The 19,813-nt window shown below is 41.5% G+C and overlaps 1 protein-coding gene across 9 annotated transcripts in view; it reads left to right on the top strand.

Moving 5' to 3' along the window:
* TBC1D2 (TBC1 domain family member 2) overlaps nt 1-19,813 on the top strand; it is a 74,749-nt gene that overhangs the window by 42,539 nt on the left and 12,397 nt on the right. For all 9 annotated transcript variants that reach the window (XM_056569765.1, XM_056569748.1, XM_056569753.1 and 6 more), the window contains 5 exons: nt 1,916-2,082; nt 3,860-4,228; nt 4,310-4,420; nt 5,851-6,041; nt 14,337-14,807. In XM_056569765.1, the coding sequence (XP_056425740.1) occupies nt 1,916-2,082; nt 3,860-4,228; nt 4,310-4,420; nt 5,851-6,041; nt 14,337-14,807 (1,309 nt within the window). The remainder of the gene's footprint in view (nt 1-1,915; nt 2,083-3,859; nt 4,229-4,309; nt 4,421-5,850; nt 6,042-14,336; nt 14,808-19,813) is intronic.

Genomic DNA, 19,813 nt, shown 5'->3' with positions numbered 1-19,813 from the left:
GAGCGGCGGACATCTTCTCGCTCTCTTTCTCCTGGCTCTTGATGAGAGAAGACCTATATCGCAGTAATCGCAGTGAGTTAGGCCTGAGCCTTGCGGCAACGGCTGAACGATCTAAATTATAGATTGTGTCATTCGCTAAGCACTCTGCAGTATCACCGGACCCAATATTTCCTTTAAATCCAGACGGATCTGCACATCACTCCCTAAATTCAGAGACTATAAGTTTAATGCAAGGTCCGCAACTTCTGCCAGTCGCTAAGCAACCTAAGAACTGTTATATGAGACTGTTACTACGCATTGGATATTGCAAGCACTGCAGTAAAGTTATTCAAGTTCAAGTTAAATCTGCTTGTGGACCTTCAGTCATTTCATTGCACCAATCGCTTCTGGGAAGGGCGGTGATAGGCCGGAACATAGATTCAGCATACCAGCCCTCACCCTGGCGTCACGAGTGACTGGGTTAATATTAACCCCTCATATACCAACACCATACCATCCCTACCATACACCCCCCAAGGGCTACCACAGACTGATCAGTTGTATCCTACACACTAGAGGGCGAACTGACCAGTGGCATCCTTTACACTAGATTGCAGACTGACCAGTTGAATCCTATACACTAGAGGGTGAACTGACCAGTGGCATCCTTTACACTAGACCATGGCCTGATCAGTGACATCCTTTACACTAGACCATGAATTGATCAGTGGCATCCTTTACGCTAGACCATGGACTGATCATTGACATCCTTTACACTAGACCATGAATTGATCAGTGGCATCCTTTACACTAGACCATGGACTGATCATTGACATCCTTTACACTAGACCATGAATTGATCAGTGGCATCCTTTACACTAGACCATGGACTGATCAGTGACATCCTTTACATTAGACCATGAATTGATCAGTGGCATCCTTTACATTAGACAGTGGACACACCAGTGGCATTCATTACACTAGACTGTGGACTGAACAGTGGCATCCTTTACAATAAACTGTAAACTGATGAGTGGCATCCTTTTATGCTACACCGTGGACTGACCAGTGGCATCCTTTACAATAGACCATAGACTAACCATGTGGACTGACCAGTGGAGAAATTTTCACTAAACTGGAGAATGACTAGTAGCAGTGTTTACAGTAGTATGTGGAGGGACAGCATTTTTACTAGAATGTGGAGTGAACGACCACAGAATTTACTGTGGGATAACTGACCACAGTGTTTACATTAGGCTGTGTAGTGAGAACCCACAACATTTAGACTAGACTGTAGACCGACTGGCAACAGCATTCACAGTAGAATCCTGCACATTGCTGTCCAAAACAGTTCCGTACAAATGAAAATGTATACAGCTCAAAGCATACACCTAAATAATTCCAGAGTGCACTTATGCTAGTAATACAAGATGTCTCACTTGCTGTAAACCTGGAAAAATTGTCTATACCCCCAAGACCAATAGACACATTTTAGTAAAAATGTTGTAATGTAATGGAACCCTTCTATCTGGTTAGCATGTCCAGTGTCACCGCAGCAATGTGTTACACAATGGGGAGATTTATCAAAACTTGTCCAGAGGAAAAGTGTCTGAGTTGCCCATAACAACCAATCAGATTGTTTATTTCATTTTTCAGAGGCCTTTTCAAAAATGAAAGAAGTGATCTGATTGGTTGCTATGGGCAACTCAGACACTTTTCCTCTGGACAAGTTTTGAAAAATCTCCCCCAATGTTCCTTTTTATCTCTTGAATAGTTTTTTAGTGAGACTGTTGTACACATACCTGTTTCATAATCATTTATTGGAAACATCATAAAAACAAATTGCTGTTATTTACAAAGTCCAAAGTGCTTAGTTAAGAGCTTTTTTTTTTGGGAAGGGTTATTGTAATTACTTTTCTGACTATTTTTATTACAGTAGAAATAAGTGCAAAACAAATTGGAAAAATGTCACCATCTCTGAACTTTGCCCGGAAAGCAAGAAAACTGAACGGGGGGTCCAATCATGAAAATGTTTCTAACGGAAAGAGGAACAATCTGCAGCTCCAAATTCAAGCAGTAACTGAGGAATTAAAGTCTCAGAAGGTACACATGCAAAATATATTCATTATTTTCAGTACATCTTATTTCATACAGAAAAAAAAGTGCCATCAGTTCATTATCTTATGGCTCTTTTGTATTTTAAATTCATTTCACCTCTTTATTGATTTTGTTAATTTTACAACAGAGCTAACCCATTCATCTTATTTCATATTGTGACATCTGTAGTATGAAGTTTTGCTTGGGAAGGTCATGTTCATTTTGTAAACACACAACTTGTTTGAAGGACCATTTAGATCAGGGGTCTCAAACTGGTGGCCCTTCAGATGTTGCAAAACTTCAACTCCCAGCATGCCTGGACATGCCCAGACAGCCATTTGCTGCAGCTATTGGCTGTCAGGAATGCTGGGAGTTGAAGTTTTGCAACATATGGAGGGCCAACAGTTTGAGACCCCTGATTTAGATGGTCCAATTGTTAGAGAATAGCTGCACTACCAATCGCTCAGTTACATCTATTATTTTTGGGGACATACCTGCTGCTTACTTAGGGGGATGTACAGCTGACAAATGATTTTTATGCCTAGACAAAAAATTTGATCAGCTGATGAACAAGAATAGGCTGATCGTAGGGCTTTGTACATGGGGGGGGGGGGGGGGGGGGGTGCTCACACAGAATTTTTCCCTTCGAAAAAAAAAGCCTTAAAGGGGTTATCCAGGAAAAAACTTTTTTTTATATATATATCAACTGGCTCCAGAAAGTTAAACAGATTTGTAAATAACTTCTATTAAAAAATCTTAATCCTTTCAGTACTTATGAGCTGCTGAAGTTGAGTTGTTGTTTTCTGTCTAAGTGCTCTCTGATGACACGTGTCTCGGGAACTGTCCAGAGTAGAAGCAAATCCCCATAGCAAACCACTTCTACTCTGTGCAGTTCACGAGACAAGCAGAGATGTCAGCAGAGATCACTGTTGCCTTACAGAAAACAACAACTTAACTTCGGCAGCTGATACTTATTGAAAAGATTAAGATTTTTTAATAGAAGTAATTGACAAATCTGTTTAACTTTCTGGAGCCAGTTGATATATATTAAAAAAAATTATTTCCTGGAATACCCCTTTAAATCGTCTGATAAGTTCCTTTTTTTTTTCTTTTTTTTTTTTTTTTTAACGAAATCAATATTATAGTATTACTATTTGTTCTACTAAATCAATATTCTAGTCTTACTATATTAATTTAGTATTCTGTAAGTCCAAGGGATGTACCTGCCCCTGAATATATTTAAACGTTGGATCTTCTGTGATGGTTTTGACCAATCATATTGACTGATGCAGAGAAGTGAATGTGATATCACATGTCTAACCACTTAGCTGTCCACTTGTAGAAGCAGCTGTGAGAAGCAGTCTCACAATATGAGTTACATGAAGGTAAACATCTCATTGGGAAGAAGAATATTGGTAAACATGTTATAGGTAGACAAATTTTAGTTTTATTGTCAGGGATGCTTAATATATTTCAAGAATGTTTCAAATATTCAAAGATAATTATATTGTGAATTGTTCCAGAATGTACATATTAAAAAGGGTGTGTGGTGGGGACTGCATGTGCTATTATCTCAAATATACAGAATGTAAATATGCAAATTCAAAGAATCATCGTGGGCTACTGAAGTGAAACGCATTGTTTTCAATTAATTAATAAATCGTTTCTCATAGTCTGCATGACTTGATCTGTGACACTGCTATCCTACTGCTACTAGATAGCACCTGTTTTTTGACCAAATCTTAAATTGTAGCTTTGTTCCCTGTATTCTTTTTTCCACCAGGATCTTGTGAAGCTTCTTCACCGTGCTCTTGAGTCTGCTCAAGAGGAAAAAAGAGCATGCACTGAGTATTTGAGTGCCCCAGAGGAGAAAGACAGACTTGAATTAATACGACATAAGGTTAGGCAAATTGAGGATCTGACACAACGTTTGGAGACTCTTGAACAGGAAAAGCAGGATCTGGAACAGTATGTTAGGTTTAAGGATTTTCATATAGGGGAACTAAAGGAGCACGTACAATTGCTAATGGAAAAGAACAGTGCAAAACAAGAAGTTATCATGAAGCAAAGTGAGCAGCTTCTTAGCCAAACGGAAAAAAATATTGGAATTGAGACCTTACAAGAGCAATATAGGAAGATTGACAGCTTAATGGTAAGAACATTTTGTATGCAGGTAAAGTTGTAAACTGTGAGCTTCTACAGAGTCTTAAGAGTTCTTTTTATCTTTCAAAAGGATGACGTTAATGCCTACAAAACACAAAACCAGTTCTTAAACTCAGAAATTCATCAGGTGACACAGCTATGGAGAAACACAGCTGAAAAGGAGACAGCCCTGCTTATGAAGGTAATACGCATCATGCTTATTGGTGCAGGTACAGATTTATGAAGCGTTAATGAAAAAATATATATTAGTGTTTGAGCAGGATCACATTTTAAAGTAGGTTTTGTCCCAAGGTTTTTGAAAATGGTTTCTAGAAGAGGCCCATGTTTGGGCTCATTGTTGTCTCCCAGTTTATTTTTTTAAGAACCCCGAAACAGGCAGGAAATTGGAAGTGTGGGCATTAAAATGTTTAAAAAATATTGAAAGAATATAGCAGAGTTGAGAAGAGCACATTTTTAATATAATAGGCACTCTCAGATCCATCCAAGAAAAATTAGTTGATAACAGGTCCAGTATTCTGCATCAGAAATGCCCAATATGCAACCAATTGGCTCAAGCGCTAGCGGGCATCCAAATAATTGTTGAAGCAGATTAAACACCTGTTCCCAAAATAAGTGAAGTGAATGAGAGGATTGTCTGAGCATGGGGTCCTAGACCTATGGCACACTGTAGAAGGGTATTGTCCCATATACAGTAGCCTAAAAGGCGTAATATAACAAATAATAAAGAATAAAACATAATAAAAAATTAAAAGCCAAGTAAGCTTGTTTTAAATTGCCAATGAGAAGACAGTGCATCCTTTCATTAATTATTGGTCAAAGTAGGGATCTCCATTTACCATTTATACTCCACGGGTAGGTGTTGTCCCTGCAATTTAACCCTTAGTAAAAAGGTATACAGTGCAGATACAGTATAATACCATGTGGACCTTGAGGTTTTAAATGCCTAAAAGAGAAAAACTAGAGCATTTCCTATTAAGAGTGATGATTTGGCTGTAAAACTCATGGTAAATTTGTAAAAACATATAAAAGGAGCCTCTGGGGAGGTAATATGACTGCAGTTGCTTGAAAGATTTGAAACTGTTATCTGAACATACCACTTTTTTTGCTCACCCCATGTTGGATCCAAAATTCAGGGTCAAGAGCTGCAGAAAAGTGTACCAAGGATGGATCATACCACAAGAGCATGTCCAACATAATATCTGTGTACCATAAAAAAAACTTTGGCTGATTACCACACTTGGGACATTAGCCTTTTTAAAGCAGCCAGCATCTTCTGAGGTGCCATCCAACACTGGCCACAATAGTTTAAGACCAAGATGGTACACCAGATGATGTTGCCTTGTCTGGCAAGTTTCTATGTCCCATGAATAGTGGGAAGAGGAGAGCACTGGTTAGTGGATGTATATAATGATAGTTGATAATTCGACTTTAAATCTTACAGTGATATTATCCCCAAAAAACCTTAATTCCTTTAGAACCTATCTTGGCTGATTTATAAGCCTGAATGTCAAAATACGAAAATACAAAAAATGCCCAAATATATATATATATATATATATATATATATATATATATATATATAATTTTTTTTTTTTTTTTTTTTTTTTTTAGTGTTCATACCTGGAAGCTAAGAATTGTCAAATAGAAAGCAAATATTTAATTGTACTGAGAAAGCTGCAAGAAGCTCTGCCCTATCTGGATGCTGAATACTGTGAAGTCATAAAACGTTTAATAGAGGATGCCTTACAGTCCGATATAAAATCACCGCTTCAGTCATCCACAGTGCCATTTAGGGCGGTCAGGTAAGATTTTTAGTGTTCTCAATTAACAATGAACATGTTGTAAAATCCCTGTATGTAATATAAAAAAAACTTCCCTTTTTATCAACATCCCTTTTTTTCCAAATTCCCTTTTTATCAACATCTAGATTATATACAATGTATTTAAAAAGTCTTCAGACCCTGTCACCTTTCTCACATTTTGTTATGTTGCGACCTTGAGCTAAAATGAACAAAAATCTATTTTTCCCCTATCAATCTGCATTCAATACCTCCAAATGAGAAAGTGAAGAAAGAATTTTATAAATGTATTAATATAGAAAGACTTAAGTTTTACAGGGAGTATTTACACCCTTTACTCAGTTGAAGCACCTTTGGCAGCGTTTACATGCTCCAGTCTTATGGGGCATGATGCCACAAGGTTTTCACGCTCGTATTTGGGGATGTTTGGCCATTCTTCACTCTGCACATCTTCTCATGCTCTGTTGGTTTGGATGGGGACCGTCAGTGGAAGCCATTTTCCGGTCTCTCCAGAGAGGTTTGTTTGGGATCTGGCTGGGCTACTCAAGACTTGAGAGGATAGCAGAAGAAGAATGGCAGAAAATCCATCAATCCAGATGTGTAAACCTTGTGGTATCATACCTAGAAGAGGTTGTAATTACTGCCAAAGGGGTTTGAACTAAGTACTAAGTAAAGGGTCTGAATACTTATATCACTGTAATATTTTAGTTCAGTTTAGTAAAATAGCAAAGATTTCTAACATTCTGTTTTTACTTTGCTATTATGGGTTATTAACCCCCTGGGGACCAAGCCCATTTTGACCTAAAGGACCAGGCCAATTTTTGATTTTTCACTTTCGTTTTTTCCTCCTTCCCTTCTAAAAATCATAACTCTCAGTTTTGCACCTACATACCCATATAAAGGCTTGTAATTTTTTTTTTTTTAAGTTCGGGGGCTTTTGTTTCTACGCAGTGCACTTTTCTGTGAAAATGGCAACTTATATTTATTCTGTAGATCCATACAGTTCCAAGTATACCCAATTTATGTAGGTTTTATTTTTACTTTACTATTTTTACTTTAAAAAAAATATAACTACATGCACCAAAATTAGTATATTTAACCCCTTAAGGACCGAGCCCTTTTTCACCTTAAGGACCGGAGCGTTTTTTGCAATTCTGACCACTGTCACTTTAAACATTAATAACTCTGGAATGCTTTTAGTTATCATTCTGATTCCGAGATTGTTTTTTCGTGACATATTCTACTTTAACTTAGTGGTAAAATTTTATGGTAACTTGCATCCTTTCTTGGTGAAAAATCACCAAATTTGATGAAAAAAATGAAAATTTTGCATTTTTCTAACTTTGAAGCTCTCTGCTTGTAAGGAAAATGGATATTCAAAATATATTTTTTTTTGGGTTCACATATACAATATGTCTACTTTATGTTTGCATCATAAAATTTATGAGTTTTTACTTTTGGAAGACACCAGAGGGCTTCAAAGTTCAGCAGCAATTTTGAAATTTTTCACAAAATTTTCAAACTCGCTATTTTTCATGGACCAGTTCACGTTTGAAGTGGATTTGAAGGGCCTTCATATTAGAAATGCCCCATAAAAGACCCCATTATAAAAACTACACCCCCCAAAGAATTCAAAATGACATCCAGTAAGTGTATTAACCCTTTAGGTGTTTCACAGGAATAGCAGCAAAGTGAAGGAGAAAATTCAAAATCTTCATTTTTTACACTCGCATTTTCTTGTAGACCCAATTTTTGAATTTTTGAAAGGGGTAAAAAGGAGAAAATTTTTACTTGTATTTGAAACCCAATTTCTCTCGAGTAAGCACATACCTCATACGTCTATGTTAATTGTTCAGCGGGCGCAGTAGAGGGCTCAGAAGGGAAGGAGCGTCAAATGGTTTTTGGGGGGCATGTCACCTTTAGGAAGCCCCTATGGTGCCAGAACAGCAAAAAAACATACATGGCATACCATTTTGGAAACTAGACCCCTCAGGGAACGTAACAAGGGGTAAAGTGAACCTTAATACCCCACAGGTGTTTCACGACTTTAGCATATGTAAAAAAAATAAAAAAATTTTTTACCTAAAATGCTTAGTTTCCCAAAAATTTTACATTTTTAAAAAGTGTAATAGCAGAAAATACCCCCCAAAATTTGAAACCCAATTTCTCCCGATTCAGAAAACACCCCATATGGGGGTGAAAATTGCTCTGCTGGCGCACTACAGGTCTCAGAAGAGAAGGAGTCACATTTGGCTTTTTGAAAGCAAATTTTGCTCTGGGGGCATGTCGCATTTAGGAAGCCCCTATGGTGCCAGAACAGCAAAAAAAAAAACACATGGCATACCATTTTGGAAACTAGACCCCTCGGGGAACGTAACAAGGGGTAAAGTGAACCTTAATACCCTACAGGTGTTTCACGACTTTTGCATATGTGAACATTTTTTATTTTTTTTTACCTGAAATGCTTGGTTTCCCAAAATGTTTACATTTTTAAAAAGGGTAATAGCAGAAAACACCCCCCAAAATTTGAAGCCCAATTTCTCCCGATTCAGAAAACACCCCATATGGGGGTGAAAAGTGCTCTGCTGGCGCACTACAGGTCTCAGAAGAGAAGGAGTCACGTTTGGCTTTTTGAAAGCAAATTTTGCTCTGGGGGCATGCCTCATTTAGGAAGCCCCTATGGTGCCAGGACAGCAAAAAAAAAAACACATGGCATACCATTTTGGAAACTAGACCCCTCGGGGAATGTAACAAGGGGTTAAGTGAACCTTTATACCCCACAGGTGTTTTATGACTTTTGTATATGTAAAAAAAAAAATTTTTTTTTAACCTAAAATGCTTGTTTTCCCAAAAATTTTACATTTTTAAAAAGGGTAATAGCAAAAAATACCCCACAAAATTTGAAGCCCAATTTCTCCCGAGTACGGCGATACACCATATGTGGCCCTAAACTGTTGCCTTGAAATACGACAGGGCTCCAAAGTGAGAGTGCCATGCGCATTTGAGGCCTAAATTAGGGATTGCATAGGGGTGGACATAGGGGTATTCCACGCCAGTGATTCCCAAACAGGGGGCCTCCAGCTGTTGTAAAACTCCCAGCATGCCTGGACAGTCAGTGGCTATCTGGCAATACTGGGAGTAGTTGTTTTGCAACAGCTGGAGGCTCCGTTCTGGAAACAGTGGCGTACCAGACGTTTTTCATTTTTATTGGGGAGGGGAGGGGGGCTGTGTAGGGGTATGTGTATATGTAGTGTTTTTTACTTTTTATTTTATTTTGTGTTAGTGTAGTGTAGTGTTTTTAGGGTACAGTCACACGAGCGGGGGTTCACAGTAGTTTCTCGCTGGCAGTTTGAGCTGCGGCAGAAAATTTGACGCAGCTCAAACTTGCAGCCGGATACTTACTGTAATCCTCCGCCCATGTGAGTGTACCCTGTACATTCACATTGGGGGGGGGGGGACATCCAGCTGTTGCAAAACTACAACTCCCAGCATGGACGGTCTATCAGTGCATGCTGGGAGTTGTAGTTTTGCAACCGCTGGAGGCTCCGTTTTGGAAACAGTGACGTACCAGACGTTTTTCATTTTTATTGGGGAGGGGAGGGGGGCTGTGTAGGGGTATGTGTATATGTAGTGTTTTTTACTTTTTATTTTATTGTGTGTTAGTGTAGTGTAGTGTTTTTAGGGTACAGTCACACGGGCGGGGGTTCACAGTAGTTTCTCGCTGGCAGTTTGAGCTGCGACAGAAAATTTGCCGCAGCTCAAACTTGCAGCCGGATACTTACTGTAATCCTCCGCCCATGTGAGTGTACCCTGTTGTAGTTATGGGAGTTGTAGTTATGCAACCAGCAGATGCACCACTACAACTCCCAGCATACACTTTAGCTGATTGTGCAAGCTGGGAGTTGTAGTTACACAACAGCTGAAGGTACACTTTTACATAGAAAGAATGTGCCTTCAGCTGTTGCAAAACTACAAGTCCCAGCATGCCCATAAGGGCATGCTGGGAGTTGTGGTGGTCTGCCTCCTGCTGTTGCATAACTACAGCTCCCAGCATGCCCTTGTTGCATGCTGGGAGCTGTTGCTAAGCAACAGCAGGAGGCTGTCACTCACCTCCAACGATCCAGCAGTACAGGTCAGTCCCTCGTCGTCTCCGCCGCCGCCGCTGCTCCTGGGGCCCCGATCCCAACAGGGACGCCGGGGATCGGGGTCCCCAGCACCGGGGGTCGTCTTCCCGCACCCGCTCACGTCCTCCGAAAGAGGGGCGGAGCGGGTTGCGGCAGTGACACCCGCAGCAGGCGCCCTGATTGGTCGGCCGGTAATCCGGCCGACGAATCAGGGCGATCGTGAGGTGGCACCAGTGCCACCTCACCCCTGCTGGCAATGGCCGTTCGGGGCCGTCTCTGACGGCCGCGATCAGCCAGTAATTCCGGGTCATCGGGTCACTGGAGACCCGATTGACCCGGAATCTGCCGCAGATCGCTGGACTGAATTGTCCAGCGATCTGCGGCAATCGCCGACATGGGGGGACATAATGACCCCCCTGGGCGATATGCCGGGATGCCTGCTGAACGATTTCAGCAGGCATCCGGCTCCGGCTCCCCTCCGGCTAGCGGTGGGGGCCGGAAATGCTCAGGGCGTATCCATACGCCCTCGGTCCTTAAGGACTTGGAAACGGGGGCATATGGATACGCCCTATGTCCTTAAGGGGTTAAAATTGTCATCTTCTGACCCCTATAACTTTTTTATTTTTCCACCACGGGGCTATATGAGGGCTAATTTTTTGCGCCGTGGTCTGTAGTAGTTTATTGGTACCATTTATATCTTTATGGGACTTTTTGATCGCTTTTTATTGATTTTTTTAAATGGAATATGAACTAACCAAAAATGCACAATTTTTGACTTAGGTATTTTTTTACGTGTACGCCATCGACAGTGCGGTTTAGCTACCCTTATATTGTAATAGTTCGGACATTTACGCACGCGGCGGTACCCCATATGATTGATAATTTTTATTTTTATTTCTTTATTTAAAAAAAATGGAAAACAGGGGGGATTCAAACTTTTATTAGGAAGGGATCAATTCTTTTTTTTAACACTTAATTTTTTAGTCCCCATAAAGGGCTATACCATGCACTCTTTTGATGGCATACACTGATCAATGCTATGCCATAGCATAGCATTGAACAGTGTTATTGGTGATCGGCTCCACTGCTCCAGCCTGTTATGCAGGCTTGGAGCAGCAGATCACCAATCGAAGGGTGAGGAGGCAGGTGAGCACATTGAATGCCACGTGTGTTTACAAAGCCCCCATAGTGCCAGAACAACAACATTTGACCCCATTTTGGAAACTACACCCCTCCCAGAATGTAATACGGGGTACAGTGAGCATTTACGCCCCACAGGTGTCGGACAGATTTTTGGAACAGTGGTCCGTGAAAATGAAAAATGAAATTTTTCATTTGCACAGCCCACTGTTCCAAAGATCTGTCAAACGCCAGTGGGGTGTAAATGCTCACCGCACCCCTTAGTAAATTCTGTGAGGAGTGTAGTTTCCAATATGGAGTCACATATGGGGGGGTCCACTGTTCTGGCACCACGGGGGTCTTTGTAAACGCACATGGCCCCTGACTTTCATTCCAAACAAATTCTCTCTCCAAAAGCTCAATGGCGCTCCTCCTCTTCTGCGCATTGTAGTGCGCCAGCAAAGCACTTGAGGTCCACACATGGGGTATTTCCATACTCAGAAGAAATGGGGTTACCAATTTTGGGGGGCATTTCTCCTATTACCCCTTGTAAAAATGTAAATTTTGGGGAAAAACCAGCATTTTAGTGAATTTTTTTTTTTTCATTTACACATCCGACGACAAAAAGTCGTCAAACACCTGTGGGGTGTTAAGGCTCACTGTACCCCTTGTTACATTCCATGAGGGGTGTAGTTTCCAAAATAGTAGGCCATGTGTTTTTATTTATTTATTTTTTTGCTGTTCTGGCACCATAGGCGCTTCCTAAATGCGACATGCCCCCCAAAAAACATTTCAGCAAAATTTGCTTTCCAAAAGCCAAATGTGACTCCTTCTCTTCTGACCATTGTAGTTCGCCCGCAGAGCATTTTACATCCTAACATGGGGTATTTCCATACTCAGAAGAGAGAGATGGGGTTACAAATTTTGAAGGGCATTTTCTCTCATTACCCTTTGTAAAAATGGTAAATTTGGAAAAAAAAAACTGCACTTTAGTGAAAAAAAAAATTTCATTTACACAACAGACTTTAACGAAAAGTCGTCAAACACCTGTGGGGTGTTAAGGCTCACTGTACCCCTTGTTACATGCCTTGAGGGGTGTAGTTTACAACATAGTATGCCTTGTATTTTTTCTTTTTGCTATTCTGGCACCATAGGGGCTTTCTAAATGTGACATGCCCCTCAAAAACCATTTCAGAAAAACTCACTCTCCAAAATCCCATTGTCGCTCCTTCCCTTCTGAGCCCTCTACTGCGCTCGCCGAGCACTTCACATACACATATGAGGTCATTCCTGACTCAAGAGAAATTGGGTTACAAATTTTGTGGGGCTTTTTCTCCTATTACCCCTTGTAAAAAATCAAAAACTGGGTTTACAAGAACATGCGAGTGTAAAAAATTATTAAAAAGATTTAGAATTTTCTCCTTCTCTTTGCTGCTATTCCTGTGAAACACCTAAAGGGTTAACACACTTACTGAATGTCATTTTGAATACTTTGAGGGGTGCAGTTTTTATAATGGGGTCATTAATGGGGTATTTCTAGTATGAAGGCCCTTCAAATCCACTTAAAAACTTAACTGGTCCCTGAAAAATTCAGATTTTGAAAATGTGAAAAATTAGAAAATTGATGCTGAACTTTGAAGCCCTCTAATGTCTTCCAAAAGTAAAAACATTGTCAACTTTATGATGCAAACATAAAGTAGACATATTGTATATGTGAATCAATATATCATTTATTTGGAATGTCTATTTTCCTTATAAGCAGAGAACTTCAAAGTTAGAAAAATACCAAATTTTCAATTTTTTCATCAAATTTTGGAATTTTTCACCAAGAAATTATGCAAGTATCGACGAAAATTTTCCACTAACATAAAGTAGAATATGTCACGAAAAAACCATCTCGGAATCAAATTTATAAGGAAAAGCATCCCAGAGTTATTAATGCATTAAGTGATAGAGGTCAGATTTGAAAACAATACTCCCGTCCTTAGGGTTATAATGGGCTCCGTCCCCAAGGGGTTAAGTGCAGAACGACAGGGGAACGCTTGATTTTGTTAATCTTATTTAAACAAAAAGGCCACAACATAATAAAATGTAAAAAAAAAAAAAATGAAATGGTCGGAAGATTGTTTATTACAATGTATACATTGAACACTTTGTAGCTAATGTGGCATTCTTCATCCTTTTTGGATTTAAAGATTTTATAGGTATGTTTATTGGTCTATTGCATGTGTATATAGCCTGTCATATGGCCTTTTGTATGTAGAATTATATACTTTCTGCCTACATTGACTGGTCCCATTGATTTAGAGGGTAGGAAATGGGAAAGCCTACGATCCAATGTCCTAAGCACTCCTTTATTCTTGGAGCAGAAGTATTTTACTATGTTAAAACATGGTTCGAACATTTCATAACAAAGATGTAGATGTGTGGATCTGTAGCTACTAAAATGAGCTATTGTGGATGCATGAATTTATTAACAATGAATTATTTATAATTCAATATAATAATGCAGGAATAATAATAATAATAATGTAATATTCCTGCATAATGTGACTGACAAGGTCTAGGAACTGCATATACTGTACATAGACTTAAAGGTCTGTTAACCATACAACTATGAGCCGCATAGAGAAATTCTTCAGTGGTTGTTTTTTTTACACAATGACATGCTTTTTGGCATTAAAGGTTGGTAAATATTTTACAGTTAAAAAATTTATTTAGCATGCCAAAGGTCTTTACTGCCATTTTCTTTTTTATGGGTGCTTTCGATTATTTATATATATATTATATTTTCTATTTATACTATTCCCCCAAATCTTTTAGATAACATTTGCATACATGTAGTGCAGTGTTCATATATGCAATACAACCTTCTTACATTCTGAAATATTTAATTTCAGTTTCATACCCAGCAGCCATTGTAAATGCATATTCTGACAAAAAACAATAATAGTAGAAGAAAAAAACATTCAGGGTAAGGTGACTACAGAGAAAATGTTGTGTATTCCACTGTCTTCTGCTAGAAAATAATGTATCACTTCTCTTTGCATTTCAGTGAATATGATGATTATGGATTCATGATAATTCCTGAATATGAAGTGGAACACTTGAAACTTCTAGCTAAAATTCAGGCACTGGAAATTCGATCTAACAAACTGCTTACTCACGATGTTGTAGACAAGCCCATGCGAATGAAATGGAACAGCATTGGGGTGTTGTTTCACTCAACAGAGTTAAAAACACTGGTGAGATGTGGTATTCCCTCAGAACACCGCAAACGTGTCTGGAAATGGCTGACTAGTCAACGGATGCGTATTATTGACAATCATTACCAAGATCTCCTTAGAAAATGTGAGAGTGCTCAACACCCAGCCTTTCAGCAGATAGAACTTGATATACATCGCACTTTGACCAATAACAAGCACTTTAACAGTCCTAACTCGGAGTTCATTCAGAAGCTGAGAAGGGTGCTATTTGCATTATCATGGCAAAACCCCACCATTGGCTACTGTCAAGGATTGAACAGGTGAAAAAAAAACCCTTATTTTGTTGCTGTTCCAGAAAATAACATTTGTGTTTGCTCCAACCATAAAGCCTCTCTGATACCGGAAAAACATGTAGTATAATAAGTAGAAAATTTTATTGAGTATCAATACAAGATAAAAATATATTAATAGGAGCAACAACGTTCAGACGGAAAAAACTTTAACCACTCCAGGTACGCCCTTGCATCCCGGGCTGACCTCCCCCCCCCCCCCCCCCCATAACGGCAATTGCTCTGATTTGGCAGTCAATTCTGATCGGCGAATCAGAGCTTTTCCTGTCCAATCAGGTCTCCGGTGACCCGATGGTCTGGAAAAATACAGTTATCGGTGCTGTCTGAGACACCACCAATCACTGTGAAGTGTAGGAGTGAGGTAGCAACGGTGCCATCTCCTCCTACAGCTGCGATTGGTCTGCTGGCAAAGTCCTTGCGATCAAAATAGACTTAGACCTTAAGGGGTTAAACTGTCTCTGCAGAACTTTAGGTAGAACCCCAGAGCCTCAACTCAGTTGCCTCTTAGATTTAAATGAAAGTTAATATAAGTTCACCCTCATGGGTAGAAATGGCCAGGAAGAAGGAAACCCTGTCACACAGGTTGGCCTGTTTTTCTAGTCTCTCTTAGACTAGATCTAGAAAGCTTGTTTTATGTATTAGAGTGGGAAGGACCACCTCTCGGGCAGCAGTCGGGGCCACTCTTACGGTCTTGACACATTTAGAGTAGTGATCCACCATGGTGAGAGCATAAGTGTACCAGGACCGGGTAGGAGACAACTTGACATGGTCTAGCATGACCACCTGGTTAGGCCTTTCACTTTGGATGGAATGGAGGGGTGCTCTTGCGTCCTTGCGCACGTTCTTGGTGACGTCAAAGACTGCACAATCACTGCACCATTTATCAATGTCACTCTGCATTCCTATCCTATAGAATCTGCTCCTGACAGTAGCTTCAGTCTTGTGGACTCCAAAGTTTCCCGACTGTTCATGGAATGCGTTGAGGACCATCGCTGCGTCTCTTCGGGGAACCAGAATCTGATGAAGTCGATCACCAAAGACCGGTTCCAAAGAATTTCAGTACAACAGTCCCTTGTGCACAAACAGTCACTTCCTCTGTCGCCACAGACGTTTCAGCTCATAGTTACACTGAGCCCAGCGTAGACGGGTTGGTACCTTTTTCGCCACCAGGTAGTCCAACAGATCCCCCATGACTCGACTTTCATCTTGAAGAGTCTTCCACGTGTATAGGTCTTCTTGAACCTTTTCGGACCTGGGTTCGCCATGCCTGAGGGTGGTCACAACATTTTGGTTCACAAACCATTGATAAAATGGGGTATCTCCACGTCTTCCCACACGTCTTAGACGGGGTTCTTTGCCGGGGGTCATCCGAGACAGTACATTGGCATTGACATTCGACTTGCCGCTTCTGTACTTGATGGTGAAACTGTAATTGGCTAATCTTGAAGCCCAACGTTGTTCGATGGCACCCAACTTGGCGGTATTCAGGTGGGCCAACGAGTTATTATCTGTGTAGACAGTAAATGGCGTGGCAGCTAAGTAGTCTTTGAACTTTTCGGTCACGGCCCATACCAGGGCGAGAAGTTCTAACTTGAATGAGCTGTAGTTTGCATCGTTCTTCTCGGCTCTGCACAGGTTACGACTGGCATAGGCAACTACTCGCTCCTGTCCTTCCTGGACTTGGGACAGGATAGCTCCCAGACCTTTGAAACTGGCATTGGTATATAACCGGAACAGCTGACTGTAGTCTGGATATGCAAGGATGGGTTTTTCTGTCAGCAGATGTTTAAAAGCTCGGAATGCTGTCTCTTGCTCTTCAGCCCATTCAACAGGTAGTATGTATATTATAGTTCTCCTTCGCTGTACCCCGTAAGAGAGCTGTGAGGGGTTCTGCAATCTGGTCGAAGTGGGGAATGAAGCGGCGGTAGTAGCCGGCAAATCGCAGGAAGCTCCTGACATCTTTCACCGTGCGCAGATCAGGCCAGTTTTGGACATCTTTCACCTTTTCAGGATTGGGCTGGACTCATGACCCAGGTAATGTAACTGAGGTTTGAGCAAGTGACACTTTGACGGCTTGATCTTCAGCCCCTGCTTGATCAGGACTTGAAAGACGTCTGACAGATGACTGAGGTCCTCCTGGTAGGACTTGGAATACACAAGGACATCATCCAGGTACAATAGGACACTTTGAAAATGTAGGTGGTCCAGGCACCTTTCCATCAAACGCTGAACGTATTTTTAAACTCGAACAGTCCCATGGGTGTCACGTAGGTGGTCTTCTCCCAGTCTTCCACGGCCAAGGGCACTTGCCAATATCCACTGGTTAAGTCCAGAGTGGAGAAGTAAGCAGCAGCCCTGAGGGATTGGAGTGACTCCTCGATCCTTGGCAGAGGATAAGCGGCCTTATGTGTGACATTGTTCAGTTTCCTGTAGTCGACACAGAAGCGGATGGTTCCGTCTTTTTTTCTTGACCAGGACAAGTGGCCCCGCCCAGGGACTGTGACTTTCATTACATCTGCCTCTTTCAAGTCGGCCAGCATCTTCTTGACAGTCTGATACATGCCTGGTGCGACCAGGCGGTGTCTTTCCTTGATCGGTGGGCTGTCTCCTGTGAGGAATCGGTGTTGGATCATGGACGTATGCCCAAAATCTGTAGGGTGTTTACTAAAAGCTTCATGGTACCTTTTGGCGACATTGATGACTCCCTTGACTTGGTCCCTTGGGGTAGTGTCGTCTCCAACTTGGAGTTTTTTTTACCGGTGCCATCAGTTTTTTCTGTTTGTTGTATATTAGTTTGGTCTGAGGTTAAAAAAACCTGTAAAGCTTCTGCTGCAAAACTCTCCAAACTGAATTGTTGTGAGAGAAAGCCCGCCATAACAAATGGCAGGCACAAACGGGTGTATTAAGGAGAACTGAATCTCCACCCACTAATAACTACCCACTCACCCAACAGGGCATAAGGGGCCCTATCAATTAATTAATCACCAAACCCTTAGGCCGTAGCCTGGGGTAAAACACCCCTATTGGAATACACCTAAAATATAGCTTTTATTGTATACTATACTACTATACTATTGACATGCGCGGCGCATCTGATTGAGGTCAGCCATGCATCGGACGCGAAGATATGAGGCCAGCACACGGAACTGGACTATCTATATTGACTTAAGTATATTTACTCAATGTGATTGGTATGTGAATGGAGGTTACCCAGGAAGTAATTAGGGAAGCTGGGACCTAACTGGCTTACACAGCACTGCATTTGTTATCTCACCTACTATTGGCCCCAGTACAGTAATTGTGAGGTCACAGAGGATGTCCATAAAAGACCCGTCCGCCATTTTCTCCAAGCCGTTGCCACTGTTTGCCTTTTGAGAACACCGTTGTAATGGTGAAACATGTAGAAGCTGGCAATCTAGTGTATTTATTTTACAGATCTCCAGATGGGTTTTTGGGCATCTGCACTACCCTAGACTTGCAATGTGAGGGGTTGCACCCTGCTGTACACTACTATTATACTACCCATCTGGCATCAATTTTAAGATACATTTTTCTGGATTACTTATTTTAATAGTATACAATAAAAGCTATGTTTTAGGGGTATTCCAATAGGGGTGTTTTACCCCAGGCTACAGCCTAGGGGTTTGGTGATTACTCAGGGGAAATCCGTTTAAATCCCAACACTGTGTTTTGCAATGTCCTGGTTTATTACAATAAGTACAAAGGGGTCTTTGACTCCCTGGAAGTCTACTAGGCGGAGGGGTAAATTGGGGGGGGGGGGGGGGCAGGAGCAGGGTTTTCTAGGTAGGGGCAGTTCACGGTCAGGTGGAGCGGACCAGGTGGCCAGCTCCTTCACCGCCTTAGTCAGTTGTTTAATGTCCTGTCTAACACTCTGTATATCTGAGGCTGCTGTGACTGGCAAAGCAGGGGACACTTGGGCTGGTGATGGTGGTGGTATAGGTCTGGCCACTGCCCCTAGTGGCTCTTGGACAGGTGGACAAACTCCCTCTAACTCAGTCCTGGACTCAATCACTTGGATAGCCACTCTCTTGAAAGCGGGGAATGACAAGTTGGGGTTTTGGACTGCTAACATTCTCAGCTGGGCTTTGCCCCACTTATTATGAGCCCCATGAATCTGTCCAATAACACCTTGTTGCCCTGCTCGGGATTTATACCATCTAATTTTTGAACAGTCTCTAGGGCATTCTGTAGGGCTACGGCATATACTCTTAAGGTCTCACCTGGCTTCTGTCAACTTTCGTACAGCTGGAGACATACCTCTGATGGAGAATGTGACCCAAATACCTGGTACAATCCTTCAAAGATCTGTGCTACAATTGCCTTCTTGGAGGCTGGCCAGGTGTGGACTTCCTCTAACGCTGGTCCCACTAGTTGTCCTGGGAGCAGTTGCATCTGTTGATTAGGAGGGAAAGAGTAAAAGGCAAACAAACTCTGGATCCTTTCTTTGAAATCCCTCAGGGTGAAAGGGTCTCCATTGTAGGTAGGGAGGACAGGGTTCCCCATGAATACCGGTGAAGACGCTGGGACACCAGGGTTGTTGATGCAGGCAGGACTGGCAACATTCCGGCCGCTGGGGCATGTGATGATCCCGCTGTTGGAGATGGAAGGGCACTGTCACCCAGTTGATCTTGAGACCTGGGTTCTGACATTTTGCAGAATTTTTAGACCGCTGTTGCATTAAGGAGAATAAGATGCTTTCCCCTTTAAGATAATCACTGAAGTGCAGCAGTGGCTTAGAATCGGCTAGTGGGAGTACTATAATGAATTCTCCCCCTCTATTTTGCAGGTACCCGGTAGTAATTTGTCTTGCGACCCGACTTGTGCGGACACTAGTGGGTTAATGCTGATTGCTACTGGCACCAGAGATTTGATACTGGCGATCATTGGTGTTTGCAGAGTCTGCACTGCAGCGGGTGCTTGATGGAAGACATCAGAGCCGGACGCAGCTGTCAGAA

Source organism: Hyla sarda, chromosome 1 (assembly GCF_029499605.1).
Source record: "Hyla sarda isolate aHylSar1 chromosome 1, aHylSar1.hap1, whole genome shotgun sequence".
Classification (NCBI taxonomy): Eukaryota; Metazoa; Chordata; class Amphibia; order Anura; family Hylidae; genus Hyla; species Hyla sarda.
This window is presented reverse-complemented; position numbering and strand designations above follow the sequence as displayed.